The sequence below is a fragment of the Loxodonta africana genome, chromosome 23 (assembly GCF_030014295.1).
Source record: "Loxodonta africana isolate mLoxAfr1 chromosome 23, mLoxAfr1.hap2, whole genome shotgun sequence".
Taxonomy (NCBI): domain Eukaryota; kingdom Metazoa; phylum Chordata; class Mammalia; order Proboscidea; family Elephantidae; genus Loxodonta; species Loxodonta africana.
The window spans coordinates 68,784,618-68,810,294 of record NC_087364.1 but is presented as its reverse complement, the minus strand read 5'-3'; the positions used below and the strand labels follow the sequence as shown (position 1 = coordinate 68,810,294).

General features: G+C 43.4%; 1 protein-coding gene across 16 annotated transcripts in view; it reads right to left on the bottom strand.

The window, feature by feature from the left end:
* MED12L (mediator complex subunit 12L) overlaps window positions 1–25,677 on the bottom strand; it is a 352,938-nt gene that overhangs the window by 258,529 nt on the left and 68,732 nt on the right. For 15 of the 16 annotated variants that reach the window (XM_023555393.2, XM_064275606.1, XM_064275598.1 and 12 more), the window contains 3 exons: window positions 6,335–6,504; window positions 3,635–3,745; window positions 2,003–2,272 (listed from right to left, as the gene is read on the bottom strand). In XM_023555393.2, the coding sequence (XP_023411161.2) occupies window positions 2,003–2,272; window positions 3,635–3,745; window positions 6,335–6,504 (551 nt within the window). Of the gene's footprint in view, window positions 1–2,002; window positions 2,273–3,634; window positions 3,746–6,334; window positions 6,505–17,277; window positions 22,575–25,677 lie in introns of those variants that run through there. The other variant, XM_023555406.2, reaches the window with a different exon arrangement.

Sequence of the window (25,677 nt, the reverse complement as noted above, 5' to 3'; positions counted from 1 at the left end):
CTCACTCATGCGCCAGAGTCAAGCCGCAGGCTCCAGTCTGTCTACACCCCTGTCCTAGATCTTTCACTCAAATGAGCTTGCACTGAGCACTTCATACAACCATCTCAATGACACCTCGCAACAACCTCATGAAGTGGGTACTGTTATTCCCTAATTCTACCGAAGAGAAATAAGCACTACCGATGAGGTTAGTAATCAGTCTAGGCCTGAATCCAGCACACACTGCCTCCTAAATGTAGATTAAACACTCTGCTCACTTTAGTCATACACTTGCTTCACGCTGAACCCTGTCCTGCGGGCTTTCAGTCACCATAACCTTAATGCTACGAGGTAACGAGGTAAGAACTATTTTTGTTCTCCCTTTATATAGGAAACCGAGGCTCAAGGTTACAGTTACTAAGTGGCAGAGGAGGGGCTAAAATCAGGTCTGTAAAGATTCTTAAGTGTGTGTCTTAACCATTACACAACCCTGCCACTCAACAGCAAACTATGTGAGCTTGGAGAATGGACACAATATTTCTTTTTTTTTCTAAAACGTAAATATAAAAAACTAAATTCTCAGGAGGCAGCTTTGTGGGTGGCAGACATGAAGAACAACAAGTTCCTAAAGCCCACCAACACCTCTGTCTCCATGGGGCCCATGGGGGGCCTTAGACCCTGACCCCCAACAGGCTTCATACTTTGTGCTCCATTCCCACCACCCTGCACACCAGATGACTGATCAGCCTCAGGACTTTCCCCACGCTGTTCCCTCTGTCCGGAACACCCTCACCACCTCTTCTTTGCTCATGTCGTAAGACCCAGCTCAGAACCACATCCCTAAATTCAAGCGTACACTACAAGTTCCACTTCTCAATTTCTTTAGCCAGGTGTCCTCCCTCCATCGGCCTTGTTGTGTTATATGGCAACTACCTAGTCACGAATCTGTCTTCCCAACAACACAGTAAACTCTACCCAAGTAAAGGCTGTGTCTCCGTGGCCACTCCTGTCTCAAAATTCCTCAGTAAGGATCAGGACACATGAAGGGCTCGAGAACTGTGGACTCAGCACTAAACCACGAGCTCCTCCAGGACAGGGCTGAATCTCACTCCTGATAGTTGTCAGCCCAGTGACCCGCACACACTGGCTTTCCAGTGACTGCACAAACAACACTTGACAAATGAACAGAGCCAGACAACTGAACTGGATTTCAGAGAAACACAGAGCAGAGGCAACCAACTCAGAACATGAACTGAGGAAGCCAAAGAATACTGCCTGGAGAAGTTGTCTTTCCAGAAGAACCACGCCACAGCCAACTTATTCTGCGGATTCCACCAAGGATGTTTGATCAATGAACTGCTTAATGCTCCTGATAAAGGACAACCACAATACCTAACTCTTTCCTAGATGGAGGCAACGAGGAGCCTTGGTGGTGCAATGGTTAAGCGCTCAGCTGCTAACTGAATGATTCTTAGTGTGAACCCACCCAGCAGCTCCCAAAAGGAAGACCTGGCAATCTGCTCCCATATATAGATCACAGACTATAAAATCTTATGGGGTAGTTCTACTGTCACATGGGATTGCTAGGAGTCGAAATATACTCAACGGCACCCAACAACATAACAGATGGAGGCAACAAATGTTATCTGAGCTTGAACCCAAACAAGTTGCCGTAAGTCAGCTCCCACACACAGCGACACCAGGTGTGTCAAAGAACTGCACTCCACGGGGCTTGCGATGGCTGTGATCTTACGGGAGCAGGCTGCCAGGCCTTTCTTCTGCAGCACCACTGGGTGGATTTAAACCGCCAGCCTTTCGGTTAATAGCCAGGCCCAATCCATCTGCCCTACCTGGGAACCCTGAGCTTGATCCAACATAGGGAAAGGAAAACTTAAAACTTCACCTACAAATGGTTTGGCTGAGGAAAAAACTACCTGTGACAGTAAAGTTGGAGGTGCTATTCCCAACCCCACTGTTTCCAGCTCTGTATCCTAACACAAAATAACAAGGGCCACCAACTTACCTGCAACATACAACTAAGTCCATACACCAGGGGACCATGCTGTGCACAGGAAAGAAAATCGGAGAAGGCTAGCTGCACGGGGCTCATGCCGGGGCCGGGGGGACCGGGGCTGGGCGCCCCGATGCTCGAGGTGTTTGGTCCTATCATCACGTGGGGCGAGTGAGCAGTGAGGAGATTGGGGCTATCACTCAGCAGCAAGGAAAGGCGCCGGGCACAGAAGTAGGCCAGACGGCGAGACAGGTAGGCCGACTGAACGAACTCATCCGAATACTGAGAAGGAGAAGAGCATAGACTGAGTCACAGTTTATGCTATTGGGTTAATGAGCCATTTCAATACAGACTTCTTGTCATAAAAAAAAAAAAAACCCTCATAGGTACTGTGCAGACCAATACTGTCCAGTACAATGTGAGCCACATGTATAATTTTAAATTTTCCAGTAGCCACTAAAAAATAACAGGCAAAATTTAAAGAATAAGCATTCTATTTAACCCTAGATATCCAAAATACTGTCATTTCAACATGTAATCAATATAAAAAATACTAATGAGATAAAAAAAAAATAATAATACATTATTTCTTTCATACCAAAAAACCAAAGCAAACCCACTGCTGTTGAGTCGATTCCGACTCATAGCAACCCTGTAGGACAGAGTAGAACTGCCCCATAGAGTTTCCAAGGAACGCTTGGAGGATTCGAACTGCTGACTGCTTGGTTCGCAGCCGTAGCACTTAGCCACTATGCCACCAGGGTTTCCATTTCTTTCATAGCAAGTCGAAATCCAATGCATACTGTACACTTAGAAAACCACTGCCGCTGAGTCCATCTCGAGTCTGAGTGACCCTGTAGGACAAAGCAGACCTGTCCCTTAGGGTCTTCAAGAATGTAAATCTTCACAGAAGCAGACAGCCACATCTTCCTCCCGAGGAGCAGCTGGTGGGTTCAAACCGCCAACCTTTCGGTTAACAGCCAAGTGTTTAACCGTTGTGCCACCAGGGCTCCCACTATGTGGCTGATGGTTACCACGGTGGAAAGCGCAAGTATGGCCATCTCAGGGAGGACACACAGGACATGGGACCTGGGGTAAAAGGACTGGATCATCACTGGATACCCTTTTATGTTGTCTGAAGTATCACACACACACTGGTCACCTTTCCAAGAAAATGTAAATTTAAAAAAAAAAAAATCTCAACCCGATAATTTAAATTTGAACAGATCTGAGACGAATCACTAATATAAGAAGTTTCTTACGCCCACTGGTTCAAAGAAGGTCAAAAGAATGTAACAGGTCCTCTATATCCTTAAAAGAGATGATTCTTTCTGTTTTCAGAGAAATCCGTGTGAGCAGGAAGACAGGATTAAAAAAGCTGCTTGCTTAGCTCAGCGAGGGGAAAATCAGTGGGGAAGGGATTCCTTACGAAAATCACGTGGACAGGAACCATGAAGGTGCTTGATGTGAAAGCCTGCTAAAACTTATTAGAAGCCTCTGTCACTCATCTGTTATAGCAAAAAAGATGTTTACCTTCCATTTCAGGAGAAAAATTTTCCTTTTTCACCCTTCCTTACCTAATCACCCTTACCAGGCTCACTTCTTGCCTATGAAGTCACTGGCTCAAGGTGATATTCACTGTACCTGCAGCATCAGCGGTAACAAGAGTTTAAGCAGATCGTCATCCATTGGTCTGATTTTCTCTAAAACATCCAGGATCCATGTCAAGTATTCGTGTTTTTCTAGCATTCCTTCCTTAAATGAACAACAACAACAAAAAAAAGTTATAGTAACTATGTTAAAACAAAAGCAACTAAAATTCTAGAAAGAGTGCTCACTGTTATACTTAAATGCTCTTATTAGTGATGTTGCCATTGTCCCTGTAGTAAAACAAGGTCTCACTGACTGTAGTACAAAGTCTAAACAAAACTAAGGACTAGCGGTTTTTGTCTGTTTATTCATTTTGGCAACCCACTTCATTCTACGTTGACCACAAAAAAAAAACTTCCTTAAGAAATGAAATTCAGAAGCCTTCCCACTCCCAGGGCATGTCCAGCCCTTGGATAGATTTCAGCGGAAGGTGTGTTCAAGCTCTTGGGAGGAAACCTGGCCAAGAGTGATAATTACAAAGAACAAAGGCACCTATCATATCATCGTCTCAGCAAGGGTTGAAAATCCCACAAAACCCACTGCCCTCTTTAACAAATAGCCTCCTTCACTATCCCAAAGTGAACTCCAGATTCTATACCCTACCAATAAAATATACCCTTAAAAATCAGGATGACTTAACCGCTCTGTAAAGAAAAAAGGGGGGGTTATAACACAATAATGTATAAATATTCCAACATGACTAACTAAAAACCAATACCTCCCCCTCCCCACACACACAAATTTCCAAAATGTCCTGTAAAGCTGGTGTAACTCCTGCTGAGATCACTAATCTTGCTAGAAGCACTAAAAACATTTTTAGTCTACTGCCTTCACAGTTTAAATATATATACACATACACAAATAACTCTTTCTTTGACATTCTATGCATACACCTACCTATTTCATGTCATACAGGCAGTGCCCAGGTTATGAACGTCCTACCTACAAACGGCCCAGTTGCAAACTAAGCCTCATAAAGCCCATTCTATTAAAAAGGTGAGGGACATACAATGCTTCATAATAACAAACAGGCGCTACTTTGCAATGTGCATCAAGACATAATTGTTATTATCACTGTATTACTACGTTAAAGATGTTTTAGTGCATCTGCAAGTGTTTCTTTAACGTTTTTTATGCAGAGAAAGGTACGCTACAAGTGCTAAGATAAACACCTGACTAACCGATGAACCCTCACCTGTTTCGACTTACACACAAATTAGACTTAAAGACAGACTTAGAGAACTTGTTCTAATCCAGGTACTGCCTGCATTATAGTTGTGTACCATAATTCACATATTAAAGAATCTTCATGAACATGATTTCCAATGACTACACAATAAAAATAATAGAAAAAAAAAATAAGAGGGGGAAAAAAAGTTGCCATTGAGTCGATTCCAACTCAGAGATCCTAGAGGACAGAGTAGAACTGCCCCATAGGGTTTCTCAGCAGCAGCTGGTGGGTTCGAACTGCTGACCTTTTGGTTAGCAGTCGAGCTCTTAACCACTGCACCACCAGGGCTCCAGGTAACAATCCACCCTAAAGATGCTTTTGTTTACATAACCATGCCACGTTTCCACACCCATATATACTAGGGTCAGTTTCATATTTCAAACAAATCTACCCGAAAAATTAAAATACAATAAACTCATTAAAGTTCCCATTAATTTTCCAATTAGATTCATCGCTTTAGAGCCTAATTGTTTCCTCTAAAAGAGATATGGATTTCAGTGTTCCTACACAGAAATTAATCCCCCAAAAGTACTAAACATGCTGGTAACTAAACGACAGACACTTTTTCAAAGCTGCAGACTAAGTCTTTCACTCGGTAAAATTCATAAAAGCTCAGTGCAGACATAAAGCCATCCTCTGCTAAACGGAACCAGGGTTGGTAGGAGTTAGTTTTATTGACCTAAAAGCTAACAAAGATTATTTCCCAAAAGGACCGTGTTTTTTCCTAGTTGGAGCTCCCTGGAATATCATAAATAGGCTCTACAGGGAAAACTGAGAAATCACACATCCATTCTTCCCCTCTTCCTCTTTGATCAAGGTAACAGGCACTGGAAGTCTACGCTAGCAGTACCACTCCAGCTTTCACACACCTCTCCTTCCACCTTGCCAGGAATGAAGACTGAGGCAAAGATCCGCACAAGCGCCCTCTTCTGGCCAACACGATTCACATCAGCCTGTCTGGATGAGAACTTGGTGAACTCCTCAATGTGCCTACTGCTTCCCCAACTCTGTTTGCATTTAAAACTGCTGCAGGACCAAATTAAGATGACCTCTCTCTCTCTCTGGAATAAGGAAACTCTAAAGGAGATCTGTTAGGAGGCAGGAGGCAGCCACACAATGGTGTTTCTGAACAAATATGTCCAATTTTGCAAAATAAAGGTTTGGAAGGGTTATGTGTAAATAGTTTAATTACAAATTAACAGCTTTAAAAGGGCTGGCATCATTTGAGAGCTATGGCTCAGTATGTAAAACAAAGCAGCTGTTGTTCATGGCAAATGTCTTCTTTTTTAACACAAGTCAAGATGAGAAACGTCAAGACTTTCTTTGCATCTGGTTCACGTAACAAAAAAAAAATCATAGTATAACATAACAGTACAACTTAATTCCTAGAAAACTAAACCATGAGGCATTTTGCTCTCTTCTTAAAAGCACCCTGCCCGGTCTTGTTCTTTTGGAAAGCTCACCTGGAACATGTGAAAGGCCAGCTTTTCGTTGTACTCCCACTGCCTCATGGCTTGCTCCACGTCAGGCGGCACAGGGGCAGGGCCGTCGCCCGTGCTGGAGGCCATGTGGTAGAAGTCGGAAATCTTGGCCAACTGCTCTCGAAGATACCTGGTAGAGATCTGCGTCCACTCTGCGTTTAAAAACAAAAAGAAAGAAAAAGATGATCAGAGTTTCTGGACACAATGCGCATACTTGTGTTACATCTTGGATCACACTTTCTCTTCTCGTCTGTGATTACCTTGGGAGTCTCTGGTGGCAAAAACATTTAAACTCACTCAGCTGATAACTGAAAGGTTGGAGGTATGAGATCACGCTGTGGTGCCTTGGAAGAAAGGGCCTGGCAACACATTTCCAAACAATCAGTCACTGAAAACCCTATGGAGCCCAGTTCTACTCTGAAACACATGGCATTGCTGCGAGTCACAATCAACTTGATGGCAACGGGTTTTTGTTTTTTTTTTTCTTCTGATTATCTTGGGGATGTACTTATTATAAAACAAACACCTTTTACATAAAAATGCTTCTTGCATGTGTAAGCACTGTTCAGAAACGTGTCTCTTCCCCAAAGCCCTTAAGTAATGCTCACTAGTGTGATGAGGCTACCCTGCAGCAGCCAGCGGGGGTACTGGCCAGCTCTTCCCTGTCCTTCTGTGGCTCTTCACGGAGCAGAAAAGATGCCCATACTCGCACCAGGTCCATGTGGTGATCCTCCACGTTAAACAACAGTTAGTACAACAGGGACATCAAAGGCGCAAGCAGGACACAGAACCGCGGAGGTGAACACTTTGAGAAACCTCAACCATATGCCAGAAGAATTCAAAGTCTCCCAAATGCAGCATTCTTGGGCTATATTTTCCAGGCTCCAAGTCAGGTTTCAAACATGCCTAATTAAGATGGATTCTTTTTTGTCAATCTGTAAGAGGGCCGGCACCCGTGAGAGCCACATTCTGACCCGGGCTCCCCACAGGAGGTGACGGGGGGCAGGGGCCCAGCTGCCCTCCACCCTTCCAGCCGACACGGGCGGCCTCAGAACTTAATCCAAAGAGGAGGTGACAAAAGGCAGGGGGCTAGGAAGGAAAGGGAAAAGGTAACATTAAAATAAAAAACCACTGAAATTATTCAGAGATATCGGCCATGGGGGCACAAATTAAATCAGCATGTTGCCCCTGGCAACCGAGAAGGCTGTGATGCCAACTTTAGCCCATTCTGTGGATAAAAATGTAATAATTGCACGCTCGTAGCCAAACTTCCCCAAGGATTAGCAAGACAGCATTTCTAAAGAAACCACCCCACTGAAACCCCACCACACAACACAGTCCTCCTGTTACTTCGCCAGCAGGTTCGCCCGTCCTCCTATTTTTAACGAAATCTATTTTAACAAAAGAGTAGAAAGTAAACATCTGTTGGTGATTCAGGTTTTTTTTTTTTTAAGTACTGTTAAAAGTGCCTGACAACCTAGCCAGAGATAACGCCTGTGAAGTTTTCATGTAAACCACTTATTCTAATTATGCCTCATTTCAAATTAAAATTCAAATGCATGTGTTAAACTCCAGTAATAAACCAATGCAAAAAGATGAGCAGATATACGAGGTCAGCATTCTGCTCCCCGATTAATAGTTTTTCCAAAAGCGCCGCTGATGACAGATGCTGCTATTAAAATTAACCCGTTGGCATTAAAATCGAGAGAATAAACCATCGGTGTCATCATTTCTTTGTGCCCCTGTTATGGACTAATAATCTCATGACAGTCACTTGGTTCAACAAAACAAAGGCCAGCTCTACAGACGGGATGCATTTAGCTTAGCTACAATAAGCAAAAACAAAAATAACAAGGATTCGAATCCTAGGTTTTGTCTGCTGAACCTTGCTATTAACTCATTTTCAGTGCGGTACTATTCTCAATACCCCACAGAAAAAGATACGTCTCCACCACTAAAAATAACACAGGCGTACACCCACCCCTACTCTGTCTGGGTGTATTTTCTTTTCGAGATTTTTTTTCTTTTTTAATATAGAAGAAACACGTGCTCATGATAGAAAATTGTAATATAGATATTAAAAGAAAACAAAATCCATCAGTAATCTACCAACCCGAAATAATCATTAAGCATTTTGATATATTTCCTGCCAATATGTTTTCCTTTATGTGTGCTGGAATCTTTATGTAAACACATATCTTTTTAAATGACTGAACTTGCTACCCCACAATCTGAATGCTTAATACTGAGCTTTAACTGGATGGGCCTGGCACCAAGTGGACATATCAACCAGATTCAGAGGTCTGGGACAACACAGTCTCAAGTGAATCGGGACAAAAAAACAGGATGCACATAAAATTTGCGTTGAAAACAGAAATAGCATGTGGCCAAGGTGCTCTTTTAAATTATCAGGGTTCACTGGCACCTCTCATGCTTAGAGATTGGCAATAAAGTGCAGCACAATGTGGGAATGGGAGAAAAGGGCTGGCGATCTACTTCCCCAAAATCAGCCATCCAGCACCCTGGAGCACAGTCCTACCCTGACACACACGGGGTCGCCATGAGTCAAAATCCACTGACAGCAACTGGGCTTTTTGTTTGTTTTGTTTTAGAGAGGAAGAGTGGCAGGACAGGCCTCCTTTGGCCTTAGGCTATGGTTCTCAGTGCGGAGGGCCCACCCTACAGATGCTGAGTTAACTGTTCTGGAATGGGGGCCCAGCTTCAGGTGACAGACAAAAAAAGGAATGGATAAAGATCACAGGGAAAAAGATGAAAACACGCAGCGAGTGGTCAAGCAGGCTGCTCTGAGATGGGAGCATTTCTAAAGTCAAGCAACTCAGAGGACACGGCCGCATCTGTAGTTCGCTGTTGCTAAGCAGAGCCTAAGGTCTGTGGAGCCATAGGATCAGAAAGTTCACGAACGTGTACTGAGAGCGGCGTCACGGGCCAGGAGTGAAACTAATGACCAGTCCTTCTGATAACGCTCTCCCTAGCACCCACCATCCCAGAGCCACTGTTTTGTCTTGTTAGAGCCTAGCCCCAAGAACAGAAAGCCCAACAGGAAGGGGTTTTCAGGATCATGCAGTCCGAGCTACCATTTTAAAGATGGCGCACCATGGGCTTGTTCAAGGTCCCATAGCTCAAGGAGCACCATGAAACAGGTGTGAGATGACCCACCCCGTCTGTGAAAAACACATAAACAATAAACACATGACGGGTGGCACCATAAGGGTACTAAGTTATGTTAAAGAAGATCCTTCCAGGCCTGGAATACCTGCAGTATTACTAAGAGCTGGAAGCGTGATGGCTGAGGAGGAAGATCCGCCCTGGAGGCAAATAGGCACGAGAAGCCCAGCAAGGCTCAACATCAACAGAGAAGGAGCCCTGGAGGCGTGACATCATCCAAGCTGCAACACAGCACGTATTCAGTGCTACTGGTAGAAAAGGCTTGGGAATAAGATGGCCCGGCTCTGCCACTCATTAGCCATGGGACCTGGGGCAAGATAGTCAACCTCTGCTGTGAAGTCTCAATTTCCTCACCTGTAAAAATGAAGATAAATAATATACACACCTCAGAGTTTCTGTAAGGATTCGTCACTTAGAACCATACAAGTTGATGGCAAGCTGGTCAACAAGTGATAGCTTTCATTATCATTATGGCATAAAAAGGTTATAGAAAGAAAACTGGGAGCTAGACTTTGACTTTCAATGCATGGCACCTGCTGTCCCTGATGTTAGACTCTGGCTCTGTCTCAGCTGAGTTAATATGCAACGCCTAATATAATGCCGGAGCCTTGGTGGCGCCGTGGCTAAGAACTCGGCTGCTAACCAAAAGGTCAGCACTTCGAATCCACCAGCGGCTCCTAGGAAACCCGAAGGGGCAGTTCTAGTCTGTCCTACAGTGTCACTATGAGTCAGAATCGCCTTGAAGGCAACGGGTTTTTGGTTCTGGAATTTAATGCCTGGCTAATGGTCAGCTCTGAGTAAGTATTCATAGAAGCATCAATATTAGTTCCCTGGTTCAAAACTTTCAACAGATCTGCAATCCCCAACGAACGAAAGCCAAGCTCCTTAGCTAGGAATTAAAATCATTTCAAACGCTACCTAGCTTTACTTACTTGTCTATCGGCTAGCTCAAGCTGCTTTCTTCCCAACACATTTTATAGTACTTTATCTAGAACACCTTCTTCACGCACCTGGAGTCACCACTGGAAATTTTTATGGGCCCAATTCAAATGTCACAGCTAGCATGTAGCCTTCTCGAGTCTCTGGACACCACCCTACGACCTAATGGAGATTTCTCTCCCTTCCCTACATATGCCAGGATCTCCTCCATCCCATGCATCACATAAACCTATGCCTGCCTTGCACCTAGTCAACACCTGTGTCGTGACTCAGTATACCATAAGGTCCTCCCAAAATAACCATCAAATCTAGCTCCTCCGCAATTATTCTGCCCCTCAAATCTCCACGCAAACCTTCCTCATTTCCGGTTTCACCTCCATCACTTCATTCCCAATGCTCAGACGCTGCGACAGGGAAAGTGCCAACAAACTCCCTTTCTAGTATACTTTGTATTGTGACTACTAATTCACCTACGGAGTCGCTATGCGTCGGAATCAACCCGATGGCAACTGGTTTGGTTTTTTGGTTTAATTCACCCAGAAGCAGCGGTTAACCAATGTGCTACAAAAGGCCCGTGCAAAAGCTGAATTTTGTTTTCTAAAATAAACACATACACACCCGTAGACGTAGACGTAGACGTAGACGTAGACGTAGACGTAGACGTAGACGTAGACGTAGACGTAGACGTAGACGTAGACGTAGACGTAGACGTAGACGTAGACGTACACGTAGACGTACACGTAGACGTACACGTAGACGTACACGTAGACGTACACGTAGACGTACACGTAGACGTACACGTAGACGTACACGTAGACGTACACGTAGACGTACACGTAGACGTAGATATATGAGTTCCTGGATGGCAGTTAACACACTTGGCTGCTAATCAAAAGGCTGGAGGTTCAAGTCCACCCAGAGGTGCTTCGGAAAAAAGGCCTGATGCTCTACTTTCCAAAAAATCAGCCTTGAAAACCCTATGGAGTACAGTGCTACTCTGACACACATGGAATTGCCACGAGCCAGAGTCGACTGGACAGCAACTGGCTGTGTGTGTAGATGTGTGTGTTTGTGTATAAAAAACCAGATTCATGGCTATTGAGTCAGCTCTGACTCACAGCGACCCTATTGCAAAATCAAAGGTTTTTTACACACACACACATAGATATACGCACATATATAAGTACGAAAACCCTGGTGGCATAGTGGTTAAGTGCTACAGCTGCTAATCACAAGGTCGGCAGTTCGAATCCACCAGGCGTTCCTTGGAAACTCTATGGGGCAGCTCTACTCTGTCCTATAGGGTCGCTACGAGTCGGAATCGACTCGACGGCAGTGAGTTTTTTGGTTTTGGATATATGTATATATACGTGTGTGTGTGTGTGTGTGTGTGTGTGTGTGTGTGTACACAACTTTGGTTTTGTGAAGACTCATCTGTCTGGTTTTATTTTCTTTTTCCTTTTATCAAAACTAGAGGAAATTCAGCGTCTGAAAGGAATACAACAGAGCTTTTTTTTTTTTTTTTTTTTTTAATCCAACCAAGCCCAAAGACTAAGCAATACATCTTTAAGATGCCCCACTTGATGCAGCACTTTAAATCAGGGATGACAGGCTCCCCAACAGAGAAACCCATTTCCTCGAAAACTCTTCCTTGGCTACAGTGCTACAATAAAAAGTCCCTGCCCCTCCATAGTGAGAACAGGCAGCCAGCTTCTCAAAGCCGCAGGACTTAGAGGATTTAACCAGCCTGACTCTGGTGCAGACTGAATGAGTCAAAAAACAACTTCAGTACATATGAGTTGATATGCACTCCATTTCAGGATACTCGTTAAAAATGACTGAAATATTTTCCACCATTTTCTTCCTATTTCCTGTTGTTAAAATGCTTTCCTGATCAAAGGAGACCATCAACAAAGTGAAAAGACAACCCAAGTGTGGCGAATGCTACCTGTCCCCTTGCCGAGGCAAGGATGCTCAGTGGTTTGGGAGATACTATGTATCACTCCCACTTTGTGATCTGATGGGAGCAGCCAATCAGTGGAATAGGAGTCTTCATGGGGGTCTGGCATTCATGACAGAAAGAAATGTTCTGGCAAAGCCTACTCTTTCTTGCTCTGTTGTTCGTCTCTTCATTCTCTGACCTCTGGTTCTTAGGACGTGAGAAGCCTCCAGCCTGGCACCTGACCATGGATTTGGGACCTGCCAGCATCCACAACCGCACGAGCCATTTCCTTGCAATAAATCTCTCTGTATGTTTATATATACACTTCACTGGTTTTGTTTCTCTAGAGAACCCAGCCTAAGACACCACAAAATTGGAGAAAATATTTAAAAATCATGTATCTGATAAGGGACTTGGATCTAGAATATGTCAGGAACTATTACAACTCAATAATAAAAAGACAAATAACCCAATTTTAAAAATGGGCAAAGGATCCAAACAGACATTTCTCCAAAGAAGTTATACAAATGACCAATAAACACATAAAAAGATATGCAACATAATTAGCCATCAGGGAAATGCAAATCAAAATCACGATGAGATGCCACTTCATACCCACTAGGGTGGCTATGAAAACAGATAATAATAAACGCTGACAAGGCTGTGGGGATATTGGAATCCTTATGCATTACTGGTAGGGGTGTAAAACTGTGCAGCCACTGTGGAAAAGTCTATCAGTTCCTCAAAAGGATTAAACATAGAGTTACCATATGATCCAGCAAATCAACTTCTGGGTACATAAAAAAACCAAACCAAACCCAGTGCCTTCAAGTCAATTCCACTCATAGCAACCCTATGAGGACAGAGCAGAACTACCCCATAGAGTTTCCAAGGAGCACCTGGCGGATTCGAACTGCAGACCGTTTGGTTAGCAGACACAGCACTTAACCACTACACCACCAGGTGTACATATCCAAGAGACATAAAAGCAGATATCCACACAAAAAAAACTGTATTCAAATGCTCATAGCAATATAATTCATCACAGCCAGAAAGAGGCAACAACCCAAATGTCCTTCAACTGATGGACATATGAAATGTGGCATATCCATACAGTGGAATAGCATGCATCCATCAAAAGCAACAAAGTACTGGCACATGCTACAACATGGATGAACCCTGAAAACATTACGCTAAGTGAAAGAAGGCAGTCGCAGAGAATCATGTATTATATGGTTTAATTTATATGAAATGCCCAGGATAGACAACTCAATAGAGACAGAAAGCAGACTGGTGGTGGCCTAGGTCTAGAAAGAGTGACAGCTAATGGACACAGGATTTATTTTAGGGATGAAGAAAATGTTCTATAATTGTGGCAATGGTGTAGCAAATGGGTGGATTGAACAGTATGTGAATTATATGTCAATACTTTTTTTAAAGCTACTATGTATTTTTAAAATATGTTTTCTTGAGATACTTTACTACCAAAAAGAACCCACCTGCATTTCATGAGGTAAGATAGAAAGACTATTCCATGCTGATATGTAATTCACAATGAAATGATATATGATTTCAGGGCATGGAGAGGGAGGCAGAAATAAGAGAGGCCATGAGTAATGGTGAGGAGCCCTGGTGGCACCATGGTTAAGCACTCAGCTGCTAACCAGAAGGTGGGTGGTTTAAACACACCAGCCACTCCACAGGTAAAGAGACCTAACAATCTGCTCCCGTAAGATTACAGCCTAGGAAACCCTATGGGGCGGTACTGCTCTGTCCTATAGGGTCACTATGAGTCAGAATAACTGAACAGCACACAACAACATTTGTATATACTTGCGATATCCCATAATAAAAGCCTTCAAAAGGTTAATTTGATGTATCCTATAAAATAATTCGAAGAAACCCTACAATATCCAACCCAGCCCCCGTTCACTAGGGGAATGAAAAGAGGAAGCAAGTGTGCTGATTGGCAGCTTGGGTAAGAAAGGCCCAACGGCTGCCACCGTGAGCTGGGAAAACGACAGAGGGCAGCAGGTCAGACCGGTCACCGGGCTGTTGTGCTCCGCTCAACGAGCAGTTAGGACCACAGGCCCTGTGACCAGAGGAGAGGAGAGAGAAAGGAAGGGCCACAGAGGGGACGAGAGGATGATAAGCACCGAAAAGGCTCTACTGTAATAAATTACTTAAACACATTTATGTTTAAAACAGTTTTCCTCTAACACTGAGTTTGCCTGTACAACACTGGTGCTTGGTGGCAAACACCAAGTATCTGGTTTTGTCTGGAAATGAGTAATTTTCACTGTGTTATTTTTAACTGGCCATTTCACTCTGCTTTTATTTATTGTACACTAACAGTAAAAAAAAAAAAAAAAAGAACTCTTTTTTTTTTTTTTTTTTAACAGTAAGCACTGTAACTTCAGTATCAATGTGACAACTCAAAACAAAAGCCATCGGTTTTACGGGCCAGAAACCACTGAGGTCTGAGCTACAAAGACGAAGAGAAAGCAGATCCTACCTGAGATGATTTACCTTCCAAGGAGGGAAACACACGGACAGATATTGACAACAATGAGATCAGTGCTGTGATGTGCCACAGGTCACAGGAGAGGGCATCTGAGCAGAGTCTTGGGGAAGGTACAAAGGCATTCCACAGACAGAGACAGCAGCAGGTGACACTACAGGTAATGTAGCACGAATGCAGGTCGGTAGAGAAAAGGGTTGCCAGTGAGGCTAAGAAAGTCACCAGGGGCCAGAGGTCCTCAAGCGTTAGCACAAAAAAGGATCACCAGGGGGCGCTGGTTAAAAATACAGACTTCGGTCCAGCTCCAGAGATTTCACTTCGCAGGTCTAGAGTGGGGTCCAGGAACCTGCATTTATAACCAGCAGTCCAGATGACTGACCCAGGTGGTGACAGGCTGTGGAGTTTGGTCTTTTATCACAAAGGATTAAAAGCCACCAAAGGGTTTTAAGCAAGGGAATGACAAAATTAGCGGTATAAATTAAGACTATCTCTAGGGGAGGTGGCCAAGAAATCAAACAATGCATCGTTGCATTTGGCAAATCTGCTCCAAAAGATCTCTTTTAAAGTGTTAAAAAGCAAAGATATCACGTTGAAGACTAAGGTGCACCTGACCCAAGCCATGATATTTTCAATTGCCTCATGTGCATTCGAAAGCTGGACAATAAATAAGGAAGACCAAAAAAGAATGGGTGCCTTTGAATTACGGTGTTGGCGAAGAGTATTGAATAAACCATGGACTGCCAGAAGAACGAACAAGTATGTCTTGGAAGAAATACAGCCAGCGTGCTCCTTGGAAGTGAGGATGGCAAGATTACATCTCACATACTTTGGACATTTTATCTGGAGGGATCAGTCCCTGGAGAAGGATGTCACACTTGGTAAAACAGATGGTCAGCGAAAAAAAGGAAGGCCCTCAATGAGATGGACTGACCCAGAGGCTGCAACAATGGGCTCAAACATAACTGTGAGGATGGTGCAGGACCGGGCAGTGTTTCATTCCATTGTACACAGGGTTGCCACGAGTCAGAACCAACTTGACAGCACCTAACAACAACGATGGGTGGGTGGGGGGTGCAGGGGGGTGACTGAGGTAGAATAATAACCAATCTGATGTTGGAGGTGAAGGAAAGAGATTTCTGAGCGGGGTGACTGAGTGGATCACGATGCGGTCAACTGTGACGTGGACTAGAGGGACGGCTGAGGAGAGGACTGAAGGGGCTGAGCTCAGTTTGTTTTCTATTAACTTTTTGTCTTAATTACACTTTTTGAGATAACTGTAGATTCACATGCAGTTCTAAGAAATAACAGAGCCCACGTATCCTTTATCCAGTTATCCCCCATGGAAACATCTTGTAAAATTAACGCAAACTGTTCTTGTTGTTAGCTGCTGCTGAGTCAGCCCCCAGCTCATGGGGACCCCGCACACATTGTGATCCATAGGATTTTCACTGGCTGACTTTCAGAAGTAGATTGCCAGGCCTTTCTTCCTAGTCTATCTTAGGCCAGAAGCTCTGCTGAAAGCTGCTCAGCATCATAGCAACACCTAAGCCCCCTACTGACAGACCAGTGGTGTCTGCGCTTGAAGTACGCTGGCCAGGAATCCCACCTGGATCTCCTGTATGGAAGACGAGAATTCTACCAGGGAGCCACCACTTCTCCCATATAGTACCGTATCACAACCAGAATACTGACATTGATACAACGCACCCATCTTACTCAGGCTTCTCCAGCTCTGAGTTCAGTTTTGAACATGCTGAATTTGAGGTGTCAAGATATAGTCACGAGAAAATATGTTAGGAGGCAGGTGGATACACCGATATGAGGCTCAGAAAGGTGTCACAGTTAAAGAACAGGTGTGGGGACCGTGACCGTATGTGATCATCACAGACACAGGCGTGAACGTAAGTGCCTCATAGAACGTGTGTATGCCAACGGAGGTACCTAGCAGACACAGTCCTGGGGCAGAGAGGTTTATTCTGTAGAGGAACAGCATTGGTTGCACACTCAAGGAGCACCCAGACCTCCTCCATGCCCTTTGCGAGCACTAACTCGTTTGGTGGTGGTCAAGAGCAATGTTCTGGAGCCTCGTCCCTGTCCTGGTCTCAACCGCTTGCTAGTTTTGGGGCCCTGGGAAAGTCACTCAACCTCTGGGTGCCTGGGTTACTTGTCTGTAAAATAGGGCCTAATAATCGTAGTTAGGCAAAAGGGTTATTTTGAGAATTGAGTTGTAACATGCTTAGAAATGAGACTGGCACAGTGGAAGTGTTCGGAAGAAATCAAACTCACACATTTTACAGGGCCAGGCAGAGAAGAACGCAGAAAAGGAGAGGAACTGACCTTACATGAAAGTAGGATCTCTCAGGCCAAGACTGGAGGAAGGTAGGCAAGAACTGCCTGCTGCAGAGAAATTTCCACATGTGCCTGCTGCGGCTGCAGAGTGAGGCGGGCAGCTGCCCTCTGCTGCCCGCCGACAGTCTGTCCCTCTGTGAAGTTCAAGGAGGAGGCGGGGGGCAGGAAGGAAGCCTAGGAGAGCAGTGCAGGTGTGTCCAGCTGCTGTGAGCAACGGGCATTCTACCATGGAATGAATGATATCGCTGAGGAAGGAGGGGGGCACTACCTCGAAAAAGACAGGGGCTATTACAAGGCCATATACAATTAATTAAACAATTGTGCAATAGTCAATGCTTGAAGATTTCAGGGTAAAAAGGGACCAGAGCCACCAACTGAGGAAACAGATGGCTGAGGTCTCAGGCAGAGAAACAAACAGGAGGAAAGAGGGTTTGGCAAGGGAGGGGCTGATATGAGCAAAAAAAGACTTGTGTCCAAAGGCTGCATAAAAACTCCTAACTGCACCCTTCTCCCTTTTATGCTGCTGTGCAGTACCTGCACCTGGAGGAAACAAAAAAAAAAAGCCCGCTGGCATCGACTCGATACCGACTCATAATGACCTGACAGGAAGGAGTAGAACTGTCCCATAGGGTTTCCAAGGAGCAGCTGGTAGACTTGAACCGCTGACCTTCTGGCTAGCAGCTAAGCTCTTAACCATTGCACCACCAGGGCTCCCTGAAAGGAATAGCACTTGACTATTTTCTCGGTTTTTACCCCGGCTATAAGTCTCCAATTCCTGCATTCTAATGTAAACACGCTAACCCTAGCGTGGGGGTTCCCCCCTCCCCGTAGTCCTTTTACTCTATCAACCTTGGACATGCATCTCCAGCCAAGGTGAGTATCGACCACAGACTCCAAATTTAGCCCCTAGAGCATGAATTTCTTATTCAACACATCAACCACAACCACCAGCTTCTTTCTACAACTACAGCTTTGGGGGTTTCCTCCTGAGGGAGGGACACGCCCTCAGCATCTGCCACACAGGCTCAACTCCTTTCATGGGCAAGAGATAACTGACTGTTTGAAATTCCTGTTATAATTATCAGGTGATAAACCCAAAACCAAACCCACTGCCATCGAGTCAATTCCGACTCCTAGTGACCCTATAGGACAGAGTAGAACCGCCCTGCTGGGTGTCCAAGGAGCAGCTGGTGGATTCGACTGCCGACATTTTGGTTAGCACCAGAGTTTCTATCAAGTGGTAAATTTCTCAAACCTTTCCAGAATTTTCTAAACACGCTGAGTGAGCAGCAGCCTTGGCCATGGTGCAATAGTCTTATCATGGAATAACAGGGGTATTTTTACAAATTTTAAACTGGTGCACTTATTAAGCCCTCAGGAGATGTCCCCATAGCCTTCCACATCTGAGACCAAGCCACAGGTTTTACTGCCCCAGGAGAGAAGTGCTATGACAAGGAACTTTAGCAACTAGACCACCAGCGCTCTCAGCTTCCTGGTGTAGAGAACACATCCCTGCGTGCCAATAAGCCAGACCACTGAGGCAGGATGCTCTCGATGGGCAATGAGACCACCTGGAGAATAAAGCGAAAGCTCCTCCTGAGGATTTGGGTAAAAGGAAGAAAAAGGGAGGAGAGGCACTGGGGAAAGCCGCCTACTGCCAACCCCCCCGCCAAAGCTCAGACATCAGAGCTGTTTAAGTGACTACACTGGGCGTTTCATCACCCTCACTCCTCGCCCAGCTTCCCCTACACCATAGGTGGGAGAAAGCCCCGACCAAAATAAAGACACCACATTTCCTTTTTTCACTTTGCCTGGGAATTTAATTCCGTGATCAGCTGTGGTTTGAGTAAAGTTTCAACCATTAAAGCAGCCTTGTGTTTACCAATTGCAGCGAGTTCCTAAATGCTGTTGCTGCAAAATTTGTACTTATGAAGACCCTTTAGACGGCTAAGAGTCTTTCATTAGGGCGTGAATACCCAATACTACAGACCATTACATTGCCAGATAACCACATAGAATAACCCTAGACCAAAAATCTCTAAGCACACAGAAATGCTCACACGTTACGGGACCAGGCAGAACCATCACCAAGCTCCTCTGCTCTGGGACTCACTCCTGTTTTACTATTCTGGGGATCAAAAACTAAAATTGACAAATGATATATTCGTTTAGTTAAACCTATTCACTTCAGCTATGTTACTCTCCGGACAACATTCCAACTGATAATTTATTGACCGGTAACTGTGTTTTCAATCCTACTGATATATTCTATGTACGCTTTGACTCCGAAATAATAGAATGTTGAACCTGACTTTGGAGCCCCTTTATTCCGGGGATCTCACTTGGAAGATTATAAACACGTTGTCTGAAAACAATTGTGAAACTTAAAGCATTTTTTTTTTTTAATTAACATTCCAGCCAATGCTGCAAAAAAGAAAAGACCTGGCTTTTATAAAGAAGTCATTAAAAAGTCAGCAGCTTAGATTCGTTTTCAAAAACCAGGCTACTATAAACCCGGTAGGGAACAAACTCTAGTTTCTTGAAAAGGACACATGTATGTAAAACAATATTATCTCCGGAGGAGACACAAGAAACGGGTAACAATTGTTGCTTCTGAAGCCTGTAAGGAGAGATCTGGGAGACAGCGCAAAAAAGGACAGTGTGGCAGGAAGGAGATTCGTTAATCCCTTTGGAGCCTTTCGTGTTTTATACCTTGGGTATGTACTGTCTATCCCAAAAAGGAATTTCTAAGTCACACAAGAAGCTGTTTTTTTTTTTTTTTTTAAACTTCTTTTGTTTAAGCTTTAAGCAATAGATCTGCAAGACACAACACAAACAAAAATTCATTGAACACAGAGCTTTTAGATGCACCCCTCAGACCTCCTCCCAACCCACCTCACACAATGGACCCTCACTGGATATGAGCAGTTTGGATATTTTATAAAGCAAACAGGACCGAGAACAGGAAGTCAAGCATGGAATTTCCCATCCTTCCACATTCCATGTGTCCCTTGTAAAGTCATATTAACCCCTGAGGATTTTCTCATCCTAATCTCTAAACTGGAAAAACCCAACTACCTCAGGCGGTTTTTATGAGGACAAGCAAAAATGAGAATATATACAACCAGTCTCTAAACTGCAAGAGCTTCTAACAGATACTTTTGTACTTTCCCAATGTAGACATACACATACATACTAAGATCCATGAAGATTAAAGATTTTTACAAGCAGTTTTATCACACAATAATTCAAGCAGGAGTCAATATTTACTAAAACTGACTAGGAAATAGAAAAGTTGAGTGAAGACAAAATGTTCACGTCTCCTTTCCCTCTCACCAAGATCTTACTTTCCCCATCTTCCTGTCCTCCCAAAGTTGCCCTCTCATAATTTTGAGTAGGTCTCGTCCATTTTTACACGACAGAAGGAAATCTGACAATGTATAAAAAAATGAAAAATGCATTTACCAGACATCAGTAAGAACTCCTGTACAAGCCCAACATAGATAAAAAAAAAAAAAAATTCTTTTTTTCATACGGTTATATACAGAAATATTTATATATGCGTGTACGTACGTAAGACAGTATACATGCATATATTTTTCCTTGCTCTGTCAACTAAGAGGACCTAGAATGACACCCCAGTAGCAATGAGCACGCCAGGCACCCAAATCTTGGTTTCTAATACCATTCTCCAAGACAAGGAACCAGGGCTCCTTGGGGAAATGATTGGCTTTAGGACCAGGGCAAGAAATATAAAGGTAAGTCTGGAACATCTTATAGTGCCAGAAAGTAAGAGAAGGCTAAAAAATAATAATAATTAGTTAAAAACAAAATCACGTGGATGGAGTGTGTTAAAGGGACATAGGAGCCAACTGAAAAAGCACCCAGGGGCCAAAGCTGGAACAATTTGAGCAATAAAATAAAGTAGTATTGGATTATAATCCAAAGAAATAAAATAAATATTGGTGATTTCATACCGATATAAATAAATGTTTAGAATAAATAAATGAGGGGGAGCAGACAAATCTCCCGTGCATAAAAATTCCAAATAACTTACAGACCTACTCTGCACTCATTGCGGAGGAGTGTAACTCCACACTAATGTGGGCTGCACATAGTGACTTCCTTCCAAAGGGTAAAGTACACAGTGGTGGGGAGAAAGTAGAGTAACTTCGCAAACACTATGTCAGTCAGGTAATCAAGGCCAACGTCAACAGTCATTAATCATGGTGACAGTATGTATCCTTGAGATGATGTGAGGAATTGGTACTTTACCTCTGTGGTCTTCCTCCCAACAGCCTATTACCCAAGTCTTTCCATGAGAAAAACATCAGGACAATTCCAATAGCTGATCAGTACTCCTCAAAACTGTCAAGGTCATCAAAAACAAGGAAAGTCTGAGAAAATATCACAAGTCAAGAAAAGCCCAAGGAGACATGACTACAAAATGTAATGTGGTATCTGGATGGGACCCTGGAGCAGAAAAGGGATATTAGGTAAAAACCAAGTAAAGCTGAATAAATTTTGGAGCTTCGCTAATAATGATGTATCAGTATTGGTCCGTTAATTTTAACAAATGTGTTAGGCTAATGTAAGATGTTAATAACAGCAGAAACTGGGGGAAAGGGTGGATATGGGAAGTCTCTGTACTCTTTTCAATTTCTCCATAAATTTAAACATTAAAAAAAAAAATACACTTAATGCTTTTACCCTCTGATCATGCAATTTCACTTCTAGGAATCTATCCTGAAACTGTATCTCCAAAGAAACAAAACTTCACTTACATAAAGTAACTTAATGGAATAGTATTAGTAATAACAGAAGGCTGGAAACTACAAATGTCTATCGATAGGGGACGGGCTGAGTAAACTGTAACACACCCTCACAATGAGGGACTAAGCAGCTGTAAGAAAGGAGTGAAGAATACCAAATAATTGTCAGGATATAACTTTAAGTGAAAAAGCCAAAGTACCGAACAGTATATACAAACTGCTAACTTTTGTGCAAGGAGGAAGGAAAAATAAACGTATTTGCTTATTTTCACAAAAATAAAAACAGGAAGAAAAACTAGAAACAAAAGAAAAAGTAACATGAAGATGAGGTAAAGGGAACAGTGTGAAGGAACAGAGAGAGAAATAAGACTTCTGAAGATATCTTTTTATATAATTTTGACTTTTGAACTTACCAAGGTTTGGCATATTCAAAATCTAAAATTAGATCCAAAAGGGAAAAAATCAAACCCTACAATGAAAAACAAACTGAAACAATGAACCTAACCACTGAAAGACTCATTTAAGGTAGGATATATTCTAAAGTTCTTTAAAAAAAAAAACTATAAAGAAATAAATACACAGTTTTAATGTTCTCAGGAACATAGGGCTGTAAATCTGAAGCTGTGACGTGTCTGTAGCAGGATAAAGCAAGTGAGTACACACGTCCACGCTAAAAGAAATCATCTGATCTTTCACGTAAGAGAAATGACCTAAACCAAATCAAACAGGTTAATTAAAAATACTTCATGTTAAATGGAAATGTTAATGATACTGAAAACGGGAATATAATTTATATAGATATAGACAGAGAGAGATAGGGAGAGAGGGAGGGAAAGAGACAGAGAGATAGATGGATAGATAGACAGATACGGGGCTCTGATGGCACAGTCGTTAAGCATCTGGCTGCAAACCAAAAGGTAGGCAGTTTGAATCCACCAGCCGCTCCTTGGAAACCCTACGGGGCAGTTCTACAGGTTGGGGTTTTTAATATATGTCTGTATCTATATTGTATAGATATAGATCGATATAGAACTGACCCATAGGGTTTCCAAGGAGGCTGGTGGATTTGAACTGCTAACATTTTGGTTAGCAGCCAAGCTCTTAACAATTGTACCAGCAGAGTTGTATGTATATATATATATACACACACACACAGCAAAATACGTATCTACCTGTCCACTGGTGGGGCATAAAAATCGTGATATCCCTGTAGCAATGGCACCCTCAGCACCCAGGTCTTGCGTTCTACACACCACTCCTCACTAGACGGAACAAGCGTTCTTTAGAGGTATGCCTGAGTGCAGAAGTGAGGCAGGGAACCACCAGGTGACCTGCGATATTTATGCCAGAAAGCAAGAAGGGACTCTAAGACAAATGGTGTCATGTCAACAGGACACGAAGAGAGCTTCAAGGGTCTCCTGTTGGCCAACTATGGGATGCCAAAAATACTCAAACATCAAAAACAAAGAAGTGTGCTGCACTTTAAAATACTGAATAAACAAAAATCCATGAGCCCGTAATAACCACAAATAAAGTTTAAAAAAAAAAACCAGAGAAACTCATTTTCACCACTGGTAGTGCAATTCCTACAAACCCTACTCTGACAATGGATTTTCAAAGGAAAAGAATTTAGCATTTATGCCGCCTTTTTACAAGGAGCTGTAATTTATCACAGCTGAGGAGTGAAACCCCTTTTTTAATGAAAAGAATGCCAACATCTTGCTATTTCCAATGAAATAACGGTTCTGGGCTAGGTTCAATGAAAGCTTAAACTTTTAGGTGAAAGCCTGTTGGGGAACAGGACAGCTGTAGGTTCTGGTCTCACCTCACAGACTTCATTCCTTCTATCGGAGAATGGTTTTTACCATACAGCCAGAGTTGCCTTACCAGTGAAAACCTATTTTTCATGCCTAGGCAAAGCATGGGTTTAAACAAAGTTTAAATAAGCACTTCTCTCCAATCTTCAGGGTTACTGTCAAGGCACGTATCTCCTTTACAACAAATAAAACATAAGATACATTGGAAATATGGAGGCAATCTTGACTTGAAAATAAAGCCTGGACTCCAAAAAGTTAGGATGCAATGTCTCCAAGGAACCGGACTGAAAGAAAGCCGGCTGGCTTAGATAAGAAACCCAACTGTCAATTATGTGTTTCACAGGGCTTATTTTTACAGTCCAAATGGCTCAGTGAACACGTCGTGAATTAATTACCCACTGTGGAAGATGGGTAACAGCTCCGGCTTTGTATTTTTTGGGTGTGAAGGATGGTGGTTGCAAGAGTATAGTCAACCAAGAAAAGTATCTCCTTATCTGACTCAAACCCCCCACCCCATGAAACCCCAGGTGCTGCAGATGGAACAACTAAGGTGAATGGAGAGGTTCCCTAGGCTGCTTAACCACAAAGCATTTTAAGCTTCTCCTTATCTGTGTGTTTCCAAAAAAAAGACCTCACGCCCAAGATACGTCTTCTCACTTCTGATCATACTGAACACCCAGCAAGTCCAAGGCAGAATTAGAGTCACTCATCACACAAGCGATGCCAGCACTCTGTTTCTTCCATTTCTGTGATACCTTGCTTTGCTCTGCCTGCTCGCTGCAGCACCTGTGAGAACAAGAGTTCTAATCTGCAGAGTACCACGGACACCAAGTCCTGCAGCGTGCTCCCTACGGGCACCTTTCCCCCAGCGACGCTTGTTGCCTCCATCCCAGCACAGCACGCAGGAAAGAGCACGCAGTTTCTAGTGAGAGCGACCGGGCTGAGTCCAGCTCCACTTACATCGGCAAGTTACTCAACTCTTCTGAGATTCAGCTCCCTCAGATGCAAAATGCAACTAGCCCATGAAACCTATGCTTTGAGGTTGTTAAAAGGGTGACAGATAATGTCTATATGCTTCCCAGCACAATACACAAAATAATCAATAAATACTGGCCAGTAGTAACAGTGGGAAACCCTGGTGGCGTAGTGGTTAAGTGCTACAGCTGCTAACCAAAAGCCCGGCAGTTCAAATCCACCAGGCGCTCCTTGGAAACTCTATGGGGCAGTTCTACTCTGTCCTATAGGGTCTCTATGAGTCGGAATCGACTCAACGGCACTGGGTTTCTGGCTTTAATAACAATAGTCCTTGTAACAGTTGTAGCAACAATAAAAATAATACCAAATAATTGCTGTCATTAAGTGCCATCGAGCCAGTTTCGACTCATAGCGACCCTACGTACCACAGAACAAAAAACTGGCCGGTCCTGCACAGTCCTTACAATCAATAGTTGATATGTTCCAGCCCATTGTAGCAGCCACTGTGTCAATTCATCTCATGGAGGGTCTTCCCGTTTTTCACTGACCGTCTACTTTACCAAGCATGATGATATTATTAACGGTTTATATTTATTGGGCACTTACTGGGCCAGGCAGGCGCTATGCTACACACTTTGATAGTAGTAACTCATTTCCTTAGAAGGTACTGTCGTGGTCCCCATTTTACAGGCAAAGAAACTGTGAGGGTTATAACAACAGTAATAGTAAAAATAAACACTTCCATGGCTCCTATCATCTACCAGATGGAACTGCCACTCTGGCCAAAAAAAAAAAAACCAAGAACACCAAGTCTTCGCACACCC